Consider the following 11,628-nt stretch of genomic DNA (forward strand, 5'->3'; position numbering starts at 1 on the left):
ATCTGGTGTGTAGAGATCTTTCCTATTCTATTTAATTCAAGAGGGTTCTGGAAGCTTCTCTGTGTGAAAGAAACAAGCAGAAGGTTCATGATGTTTGGGTTATACTTTCAGAGAAGCCGAGTACAGCTGGTTTTAACTGGTTCAGTTATCTCTTCTGTCAAGGTCATGCTGACTATAATAGGCCAGGAGGAGCCTGGGTTTCACTTTCACTTTCTATCTCTTCCTTCCGGTATGCTGTTCTGTATATAGTGTTATGGTTTAAGCTTATAATAAGTTATTGTAAGTTTAAGTTAAGTCTGCTGCAACTGGATTTCTTATGGACAGTGCCAATCCTCAATGTACAGTCATACCTCGGGTTAAATGTGCTTCAGGTTGAGCATTTTCAAGTTACACTCTGCGGCGACCCAGACGTAATGGAGCGCATTACTTCTGGGTTTCACCGCTCATGCATGTGCAGACGCTCAAAATGACGTCATGCGCATGCGTGAAAGCAACAAAACGCGACCTGCGCACGCGCAGACACGTCTTACATTCTACTCAGGATGCGAACGGGGCTCCGGAACGGATCCCGTTCGCATCCAGAGGTACCACTGTATTGGATTTGTGACCATTACGCTCATTTGCCTTCCGTAGCAGTAAAGCTCTGCTGGATGAAATATTTATTGCCTCTGGTTTAATTTTTGGGAATCCTGCAACATGCTTAAGTTTTTACTCTGCTAACTATACATTGGAATCTGGATCCATATTGAGAAGAATTCAGTGACATCGTTCTTTGCCATTTTCAGCTTACCATCCCCTCTGGAGCCACAGGTAGCACTGTGGAAAGGGGGGTGCACCCCCACCTTCAATCCTTAGGAGGTTTTCAAGCAGATGTGAGATGGCCATATGTCATATAAGATCTAGTTGAGATTCCTGCATTGCAAGGGTATTCGGCTAGATAACCCTGGCGGTTCCTTCCAACTCTACGATTCTGTGAATTCTTTACCACCCCCAGGCCCCAGTAGGCTTCACAAAGCAGCCCTTCTTAATCTGTCAAGTGACATCCAGTTTCCCAGAAGTCTCTCACCCAGTGTGGCATGGCTTCAAGATCCCGAAAGCTTTCCGCTTTCACCCCCGCCATGCGCCGGTATTTCTCCATGTCCTCACGCATTTGTAGGTGCTGTGGATTGGCCACGAAGAATGTGTGAGCCGAGGAAACGGCTTCATCGAGCTTCTTTAGCTGCAGGAACAAAACAGTACCATTTAGAAGTAAAATGAGGGCCATGAGGGCACCATTCTCAGACTGAAGTGGCAGAGAGCATGGCCAAGCCCGCTCTTAGATTTGAGAGCACGCACACAAACACACAAGCAAAGCAGTGCAAGTTAAAAACATTTGTTACAGTTTTTTAATACCTCATAGCATTATCATGAAATTAAAAGACGCCCGCTTCTTGGGAGAAAAGCAATGACAAACCTAGACAGCATCTTAAAAAGCAGAGACATCACCTTGCCAACAAAGGTCTGTATAGTTAAAGCTATGGTTTTCCCAGTACTGTAGTGATGTATGGAAGTGAGAGCTGGACCATAAAGAAGGCTGATCACCGAAGAATGGATGTTTTTTGAATTCTGGTGCTGGAGGAGACTCTGGAGAGTCCCATGGACTGCAAGCAGACCAAACCTCTCCATTCTTAAGGAAATCAGCCCTGAGTGCTCACTGGAAGGACAGATCCCGAAGCCGAGGCTCCAGTACTTTGGCCACCTCAGGAGAAGAGAAAACTCCCTGGACAAGACCCTGATGTTGGGGAAGATGGAGGGCACAAGGAGAAGGGGGTGACAGAGGATGAGATGGTGGGACAGTGTTCTTGAAGCTACCAGCATGAGTTTGACCAAACTGCGAGAGGCAGTGGAAGACAGGAGTGCCTGGCGTGCTCTGGTGCAGGGAGTCACAAAGAGGCGGACACGACTAAACGACCAAACAACAATTGACCCATAGACGCTCCTAGGCCAGAAGGGTTTCCTTTCTGAGAGATAAATATCCACCCAGAACTGCTCTTTCATGTAGGTGTGTTTTTATATTATTTTATTTCGCCTTGAGCTGGAGGCAGTGGAAGACAGGAGTGCCTGGCGTGCTCTGGTCCAGGGGGTCACGAAGAGGCGGACACGACTAAACGACTAAACAACAACAACAACAAGTATTATCAGATGTCAAAAGGAATGTCATAGAATTGTAGAGTTGGAAGGGACCCCCGAGGGTCATCTAGCCCAACCCCCTGCAATTTAGGAACCTCAGCTAAAGCTTCCCCAGCAGATTGACATCCAAACGCTGCTTAAAAACCTCCAGTGAAGGAGAGTCCCCAGCCTCCTGAGGGAGCCCATTCCACTATTGAACAGTTTTTGTTTGTTGTTAAAACCAAAAGGGATTTTTGCTTTGAAAACAAAGCTACCCAACATGCAGACTATGGAAATGTAGGTAACTGAAGGAGCGTCTCCACTCCCATGGTTCAGCCCGGACATAGAGGTCCAGCGCCGAGGGCCTTCTGGCAGTCCCCTCACTGTCAGATGTGAGGTTGCAGGAAACCAGGCAGTGGGCCTTCTCGGTAGTGGCGCCCGCCCTGCAGAACGCCCTCCCATCAGATGTCACGGAAACAAACAACTAACTGACTTTTAGAAGACATCTGAAGGCATCCCTGTTCAGGGAAGTTTTTGATGTTTGATGTTTTATTATGTTTTTAATGTTCTGTTGGGAGCCGCCCTGAGTGGCTGGGGAAACCCAGCTGGATGGGCGGGGTATAAATAATTTTATTATTATTATTATTATTATTATTATTATTATTATTGGTAGCCCTGTCAAATAAACACTTGCCCTCTGTAACACAGGATTTGTGTGTCCATGACTACTTCCCCCTCTCATAATGGTTCCTGACAGAACACCATTCCCCCTGTTTTAAAGCTCTTGTCAACACAATAACTTCAGTACACAATAACTTCAAGATTTGGACAAAGGCCTATTCCAGATTAGAAATGATTGGAGTCTGTGAGGGGAAAATATGAGCAGGGGCAGACTTTGGTTGCATGGCTCCCTGAGTGAGGCCAACATTTGGTGCCCCCAAATGAATCTTCTCGGTGTTGTGCCCTCTTGGCTCAACGCCCTGTGTGGAACAACTGTCCGCAATACCCTAAATCCCTCAATAAGCGAATGGCAAATAATATTTTGTGAATATATAGACTCAGCAAGACTTACAGCAGTGGTAAGAGGCAAATCAGACCAGAAACTGATAGAGGAGTGGACTTGAGTGAAGGAATACATCAAAAAACATTGTTCTGGTATTAATATATCAATATGCAATGAATGAAACCTTTCAAATGAAATTAAGAAGAAATGGGTATAAGACAAGATAGTCAAAAATAATATTGATAGGGTGAAAAGAAGAAAAGAAACAAAGGATGCCGCATATAGGTGGAGGGAAGTCAAAATTTATGTCTGTATGTTTAGTTTGTATGTTTGTTTTCTTTTTTTGTAATCTAAGTTGAGAGGTGTATGTATCTATGTATAATAATCTTGTTTAGTGTTCTGCTTTGTGTTTGTAAGTATTGCATTTATCCATAAAAGTTCTTTTTAAAGAAAAAGAAAAAAATCTGGCACGGATACAAGCATTGCCAGCCCAATGCATTTTTTTTGCTAGAGGTGCCTATGCATCCCAGTCCATATGCAGAACCCCAGCGGCGTAGCGTGGGTTGTCAGCACCCGGGGCAAGGCAAGTAATTTGCGCCCCTAACCCCTAACCTGCTGCCACTGCTAGCTTCTTCTTGCTGCTGCCTGGGCTGCTGCCATGGGGCTCTGCTACAGCCTGCGCCAGAGGCTCTTCGGCGACTCCGGAGGCAGCGAGCGCCCCTCCTAGATGTTGCGCCCGGTGCGGCCGCCCCCCCTGCACCCCCCACGCTACGCCACTGCAGAACCCTACAGAATCAGCAGCATCATTCTCATGCTAGTGATTTCACAGCATCCTCTACCATCGCACCTGAGGGAAGAAGGCGAGTTGAGGCAGAGAAGGGCAGGCTGTTTGGCACACCAAGCTCTGCCAGCTGAAGAGAAGAAAGTATCCGTTTCCCAAGGGAAATCACCTCGCTGTGGCTCATGGCAGGGCATGAGGCACCCAGCACCACTCACTTGGTACAGCATAAGACTCTTCATCTCAGGGCCGCAGGTTCGAGCACCACATTGGGCAAAAGGTTTCTGCATTGCAGGAGGTTGCACTGTGATTCTAAAGTATGTTCCTGAGTTTTATGCCCATAACCCTGTTTTAGAAGTGCTTGTGTGTAGCAGCTAACTCTGCTCTAAGGCAGCCCAGGCATGGAATGGGAAGGCAGGAGACATAGAAGAAGAACAAAACGGATAAACAAGGACTTGTGAACCGAGTGCCAAGGACCTGCCAGTTTAAATTGCTTTTGGCCATCTGCACATTTTTATTTTTTTTGCTGAGTAACTTTGCACGGCCTGAATGTTTCTTGACTGCACTAGGCATTTTTCTGCCCATAGAAGAAGACGACACATGGTTGCTCTTAATGTAAAGACCACAAAGTATGATACGATAAAGGAGATTCTGACTAAACATCAGGGAAACTTTCTGCCAGTGATAGTTCAATAGTGGAACGGTCTCCCCCGGTTAGGTTGTGGACTCTCCTTCCCTGGAGGTTTTCAAGCAGAGGTTGGCTGGCCATCTGCCATGGAAGCTTTAGCAGAGATTCCTGCATCGCAACTCTACAATTCTATAACTCTATAAATTCCCACTGATCCTGCTAGCTAGGGATGATGGGAGCTGTAGTCCCAAAACAGCTGGAAAGCCCAAGTTTGGGAAAGTGAAAAATAAAGTTTGCCAAGTTTTTAAAGGCAGGCGGGCGGGCGGGCAGGCGAGGCAGCCACATCAGCAGCGGCGGGCGCTTCTTGGCCCCGTCCTGCCCCTCACCTTGAAGAAGGCGATTTGCAGGTAGTTGTAGGGCTCCCTCTCCTCGAAGTCCTGCCGGATCTGCGCGCTGGCCCGGTGGAGGGAGGGCGGGCCGCCCAGCCGGCGCCCCAGGCACTCCTCCAGGCACTCGGCCCGCTGCAGCACCCGCTCGAAGAAGCCCGTCTCCCAGGGCCGCGAGGGCGCGCGCCCCGCCGCGAAGCCGGCCTGCCACTGGCACGCGCCCTGGCACTCCCGCCGCGCGCCCTGCAGCCCAGAGTAGCTGTGCAGGCAGCGCTGGAGCAGCTCGGCCGCCCGAGGCCAGTCCTGGGCGAAGTAGGAGCGCACCCCGTCGGCGTAGAGCGCGTCGTAAGGCGCCAGGTGGCCGGAGGAGGGCGAGGAGAGGAAGAGGAGGATGGAGAGGAGGAGGAGGAGAGGGAGGAAGGGGACCGAGGAGCGGGGCGAGGAGGAAGGAGGGCGCGAGCGGAGAGCCATGGCAGAGCGCAAAGGAGAAGCAGCAGCAGGAGCTGGGGCGAAAGGGGCGGGCAGGAGGCGGCTGGGAAAGGGGCCTGCGCTGCTGGCGGAGGGGGAGAGGAAGGCGGGGAGAAGGGATGCGTAATCCGGAGCTGCTGCCCGAGGCTGGAAATTCCTCCCAGGGGCAAAGGAGGCCCAAGCAAGCCGGGGAAGGACGCGGTGGCGGCGGGGAAGGAAGGTGGGGCGCGCGGTGGTGGAGGGATGCGCGCGCGCTCGCTGGTTCTGCCCTAGCCTGGAGGCTTAATTCCTGTGCTTTAAGTAGGGTTGCCGCCTTTGGTTGGGCAAAATACAGGACAGGTCAGGCAAAATAGAGGACAAGTGTGTGGGAGGGGGTTAATCGCCTTGCCAACAAAGGTCCGTATAGTTCAAGCTCTGGTTTTCCCAGTAGTGATGTATGGAAGTGAGAGCTGGACCATAAAGAAGGCTGGTCGCCAAAGAATGGATGCTTTTGAATTCTGGTGCTGGAGGAGACTCTTGAGAGTCCCATGGACTGCAAGAAGATCCAACCTCTCCATTCTGAAGGAAATCAGCCCTGAGTGCTCACTGGAAGGACAGAACCTGAACCTGAGGCTCCAATACTTTGGCCACCTCATGAGAAGAGAAGACTCCCTGGAAAAGACCCTGATGTTGGGGAAGGTGGAGGGCCCAAGGAGAAGGGGACGACAGAGGACGAGATGGTGGGACAGTGTTCTCCAAGCTACCAGCATGAGTTTGACCAAACTGCTGGAGGCAGTGGAAGACAGGAGTGCCTGGCGTGCTCTGGTCCAGGGGGTCATGAAGAGTCAGACACAACTAAATGACTCAACAACAACAAAAATCCCTTTCCCTGGTGCAGAAATCACTTCAAAGCAATCCATCACAAGGATCCAATAGAAGCTCTCAAGTCACTGCAAAGGTTCCAGCAGCACTATTGTAAGGAAATCCTCCCCACCTGCTGGATTTCTGCCTGCCAGAAGGATGATAGATGCAGAAACCCAGCCAAAAAAGAAAGAAAGAGACAGAGGGAGAGAGAGAGCAACAAGTTCTGCTTCTCTTCCTCACAGAGCTTTGCCTCCAGCACCCTAACAGGATTCGCATAACCGCAGGGCACCTTGACACAACACATTTTTCGGTCATGGTAGGAGTGCCTGTACATTAAGGAATGCAGTCAACAGGCCTGCCAGCCAGCCATGATTGAGTGCTTAAGAGCCAACTCCTAGGGCCGAGGTCCCTTTGGCTCCACCCATAAAATATTTGAGAGGGCCACCTCCCACAAGTTAATGGGGATTGCCATTCAAATGGTGTGTGCACACTGTGACTTGTGATCAGTTTTGCAGGGCAGGGTTTACCTGGGTCCATGGGCATAGCTGCCAGTGGGGGGCAGCTGCCCCACATCAAGTAAATAAATAGAAATAATTAACTGAGATTCTGACCCCCTCACATAAATCTTGGCTACGGTCCATGCCTGCCCTCCAATATTTTATTCAAGTTCGCACCCCCGATTGTAGTTCCATGTGCTGTTCACTGCTGCTATGATTATGATTATTGATTAAAGTTGTATCCCACCCATCATCCAAAGATCGCAGGGCGGTTCACAACATAAAAATGCAAGATGAGAACACAAAATGCACAATAGAACAAAGACAAAGCAATGATCTCTCCTCCCACTAACATATTTAAAAGACCATAGAATGTTAGCCAGGCAAAGGCCTGGTTAAAGAGAAACGATATTTGAGGAAAGCACCAGGCGAGCCTCCCGGGGGAAAGCAGCCCAGAAATGGGGAACCACTGCAGAAAAGATTCGTTCTCGTGTTGCCACCATCCAGACCATAGAAAAAAGGGCCTCAGATGATGTTCACAAGGCCTGAGTTGGTTCATATGGGGAGAGGCGATCCTTGAGGTATTGCGGTACTGGGCCATTTAAGGCTCTATAGGTCAAAACCTATAGGTCAAAGGCTTTATAGGTCAAAACAGCATCTTAAAAAGCAGAGACATCACCTTGCCAAAAAAGGTCTGTATAGTAAAAGCTCTGGTTTTCCCAGTAGTGATGTATGGAAGTGAAAGCTGGACCATAAAGAAGGCTGATTGCCGAAGAACTGATGCTTTTGAATTCTGGTGCTGGAGGAGACTCTGGAGAGTCCCATGTACTGCAAGAAGATCAAACCTCTCCATTCTTAAGGAAATCAGCCCTGAGTGCTCACTGGAAGGACAGATCTTGAAGCTGAGGCTCCAATACTTTGGCTACCTCATGAGAAGAGAAGACTCCCTAGAAAAGACCCTGATGTTGGGAAAGATGGAGGGCACAAGGAGAAGGGGACGACAGAGGACCAGATGGTTGGATAGAGTTCTCGAAGCTACCAGCATGAGTTTGATCAAATGGCGGGAGGCAGTGGAAGACAGGAGTGCCTGGTGTGCTCTGGTCCAGGAGGTCATGAAGAGTCAGACACGACTAAACGACTAAACAACAACAACAAGGTCAAAACCGCAGGGGGCCTTGGGTACTATGCACCTTGGCTTGGGGAAAGCAAAATGTCTTCTGCTGGAGTGCTGCCAGGAGCAAGCCAGCAGTAAATCATACCAAGCGCATTGGAGTTAACTCTTTATTAGCAAAACATGATCTGCACTGGAGTGTTAGGCCGGAGGAGCACAGCAACTCAGGTCTTGCCCTCATGAAGCAGTTGCCAAGGCTAAAGGTCCCTGCCTTTCTATAGCTGGCGATGTCACCGCCTCTCCGGGGTGTTTTCCAAGCAATCGGAATCTGCGCCTGCCGCTGCTCTGCCTTTTTCATGCCTCTCCTGGTTCTAGGACACCAGGGGGAGGGGAGCTTGTCACAGCAGGAAGCAGAGACCCCCTTGCCTCTTCCCGAGCCGGGCCTATCTCTGCCTCTTGGCCTCTTTCCTCTCCTGCTTCAGCTTCTATCCATAGCTGTCAACCATCCCTTATTTGGTGGGAAACTCCCTTATCCCAGCGCCATGTCCTGTTGCTGTCCCTTATTGATGATGTCCCTTAAATTTCCCGGGTTTCAAAGGAAGCAGCTCTTCTCCCTCCCTCCCTGCCGGCCAGGGAGGTTCCAACTGTGTTGCTTGGCTGCTTTGCTTACCCAATAAGGAGTCTAAGAATGACTGGGGGGTGGAGCTTGCATGCCTTGTGCCGATCAAATTGGCCGCGTTGCCTGGGGACTCGCCTTTGCTCAGCGCTTCCCAGCGGAGAGGTGACGGTGGTTTTCCTTGCTGCATCCCCTTTGCTGGGTTGTTGCACTGTGGGAACCACCACTTGAGGCTTCGTTTGGCTTTTTTAACATGTACGACCCTCCTGAAGTTTTGAAATGGCCTGAGAGTTCAGTGAAATAAATGTGTGATGTGATTATGGGTGGATATCTTTTTATATCTCCAAAAAGATAGGCATGAGAGCCAGTACAAACTCAAAACACTTGAGAATAAAAAATTAAGTTGCCAGCAATGGAAATCGGCTTCAAATAAATGGTCTGAGGTCTTAAAGAACTCTAATGGCTCACACTTTGATAGAATATATACATTTGGAATTTCAGTTCCTCCAAGAATTCTGGCTTCAGTGCAGGAATGGCTGAGTGAATTTCTGTGGTCGGGGTTACGTAAGAGGGCAGACTACATCAGACTAATGGTTCCCTCTGGCTTTAAAATCAATGAGAATTGGACATTACTAGCACAAAGTAATCTGATAATGTTACATTCAGGATTAAAAGAGGGCATGAGCTCTCATATATTCTAAGGTGTTTGGGCTAAAGTACAGCTTGTCTTATCTCAATTAAGTTTTGGATGAGGTGATTATTACTATTTATTTGTTAATTACTCCCCCCTCCAAATGAAGCTCAAAACAACTTACAAAAAACAAACATTAAAAAGGGGTAAGGAACAAGGGCAAAGCAGCCTAAAATACACAAATTATACACACACACACACACATATATATACATACATACACGCACACAGATCCAACTCTGCATCACCTCACTAAAATTAAGGCCCAGAGTCCTGGGTGAACAAGAACGTGTTTGCCTTGTGCCTAAAACAGTTAGCGATGGCACCAGACACGCCTCCCTGGAGAGCACTGCATAAATGGGGGGGCCACCAGTGAAAAGGCAAGTTCTTGTGTTGCCGCTCCCTGCATCACTCTGAGGGGGCACATGCAGAAGGGCCTCATGTGGAGAATGCTGGGTCTGGGTTGGTTCATCTGGTGAGAGGCAGTTCTTGAGGTATTGGGGTCCTAAATTGCATAAGGCTGCCCGGTCTACCCAAGGGGTGCAATATTTATCTTGCCCTGGGCACCAGCAACCTTTGCTACGCCACTGCAAAGGCTGTATACGTTGAAATCGAACTTTCCTCATGGCTAGTGATGGAGAAGATTTCCATCCTTTTTCATTGGAAAGAACATTTGTTCTCTTGGGAAAGTTACAGGGCGAAATCAATGTTTTGGCTACAAGCGTCACAACTCTGGTCTTAACAACAAATAATATTGTTGAAGTTGATATGGACTTGAAGCAGGAAGCTTATACAATTGGACAGATTGAGAAACTTGAGAGCCATGAGAATATGGAGGAGACATATGTTGCCCCTGAAGAAAAGGAAGGAGGAGCTGTAACTTCGCAGATGTTAAAGGAGTGCTGCAACTTGTGGCCTGACATGAAGGTAACAAAGGAGAATAAAAATTTGAGGTGGAACGTCTGGCCTGAATTGGAGAGTGCAAAATTGAGAGACCCTCTTATGTGGGGATCTGAAGACCGAAGGATTATAAATTTGACCAAGGTGGAAGCTGGAGCCATGGGGACATTTGGACTTGAAAGGAGCATGAAACAAGATTTGGAGTACCCCATAGGCTTTACCTTTAAGCATGGAGGACTGTCTGGAAAAAATATGGATCCTGTTGGGCCGGAGCCTCTTCGAGATTTGGGGTCTAACATTAAGGACTATCAAAAAGGCCGGCAGAGAGGAACTGAAAGAGATTTAAGAGCCTCGGACGTGAGATCTCCAGGCTAAACAGTACGTTAGACTGATGAACATTTGTTGGGGACTGAAACCGGGAAAGGGGCGGGTGGAGTCTGGGAATCCAAAGGGTACATAACTATAACTTGCTTTGTTTTTACTTTGTTTTGCTATCTGTATGGAATTTGGGAAAGCCATGGAAGGGAAATTTTGGTCGACTTTAGGAAAAATGTTTAAGAATGAGCAATGATGTATAAGTATTGAGGTTTAAGTTTGGATATAAGGATTTGTTGAATTAATAATTTAAATTGGAATACAAGAAGGGGAGGTGTGAGGAGGTCTGAGAAACAAGTTAAATGAAAATAAGTAATTGAAATTTTATGTGTTTTTTAATTGTTTTTCAAGTTTTGGATTTTTGTGTTTCTGTTATTTTTTGTTTAATTTTTGTTTTTGTGTGGTTTTTGAAAATGCTAATAAACATTTATTAAAAAAAAAGAAAAAGATTTCCATCCTTTTTCTTGACAACCTCTGTTAAGATAGCCAAACTCATCTGTATATTGTGGGTGATGTTACCAGCCCAACACAGCGTGCCTGCCGCAAGGAGGACTGAAATAGCATCTGTGGAGCATTTTGAAATTGAGCGCTGCATGCTCAGTATTACATGCATGCGTCATCTCTTGGCACTGGGACACTCCGTCTTGGAATCCTCTCTTCTCAGTTGGCTGTTGAGTCTCTTTAAGTAGTATCTACAGTGGCACCTCAGGTTAAGTACTGTATTTTTCACTCCATAAGGCGCACCGGACCATAAGGCCCACCTAGTTTTTAGAGGGAGAAATCAAGGGAAAAAATCTTGTCCGCTTCTCCCAGAGCTTCTGGGGCTGCCGGGGGAAGCCTGGGTTCCCCCCCCCCCAGCCCCAAAGAGCAAAGAAGTCAAGACAGTGAGCGGGATCCATCCTGCTGGCTGTCTTGGCCTCCTCTTTAGTCGCGCGCAACCTCTCCAGCTGGGAGAGGCTGCACTGCGGCTATGGCAATACCCCCACCTCCCGCAAAAGCCCACAGGAGCCATGCACCCTTTAAAGAGCATGCGGCTCCTGCGGGCTTTTCTATGAGGAGGGAGAAGGGACTGACTGGCAGCGTCAGTCCCTTCTTCCTCCTGGGGAAAAGCCCGCAAGAGGCTTTTGTGTGCGGCTCTTGGGGGCTTTTCCTGCCTGCCTCCCCCCTGCATTTGCTCCATAAGG

The 11,628-nt window shown here is 48.4% G+C and overlaps 1 protein-coding gene across 1 annotated transcript in view; it reads right to left on the reverse strand.

The window, feature by feature from the left end:
* P3H3 (prolyl 3-hydroxylase 3) overlaps positions 1–5,437 on the reverse strand; it is a 25,601-nt gene extending 20,164 nt beyond the window's left edge. The window contains exons 1-2 of the mRNA XM_083720072.1: positions 4,944–5,437; positions 1,037–1,219 (exon numbers count right to left, since the gene is read on the reverse strand). Coding sequence (XP_083576198.1) covers positions 1,037–1,219; positions 4,944–5,414 — 654 coding nt within the window. The 5' untranslated portion in view covers positions 5,415–5,437. The remainder of the gene's footprint in view (positions 1–1,036; positions 1,220–4,943) is intronic.
* Between the last annotated feature and the right edge of the window lie 6,191 nt (positions 5,438–11,628).

The sequence above is a fragment of the Podarcis gaigeae genome, assembly GCF_964106915.1.
Source record: "Podarcis gaigeae genome assembly, chromosome: 17".
In the NCBI taxonomy this organism is placed as follows: Eukaryota; Metazoa; Chordata; class Lepidosauria; order Squamata; family Lacertidae; genus Podarcis; species Podarcis gaigeae.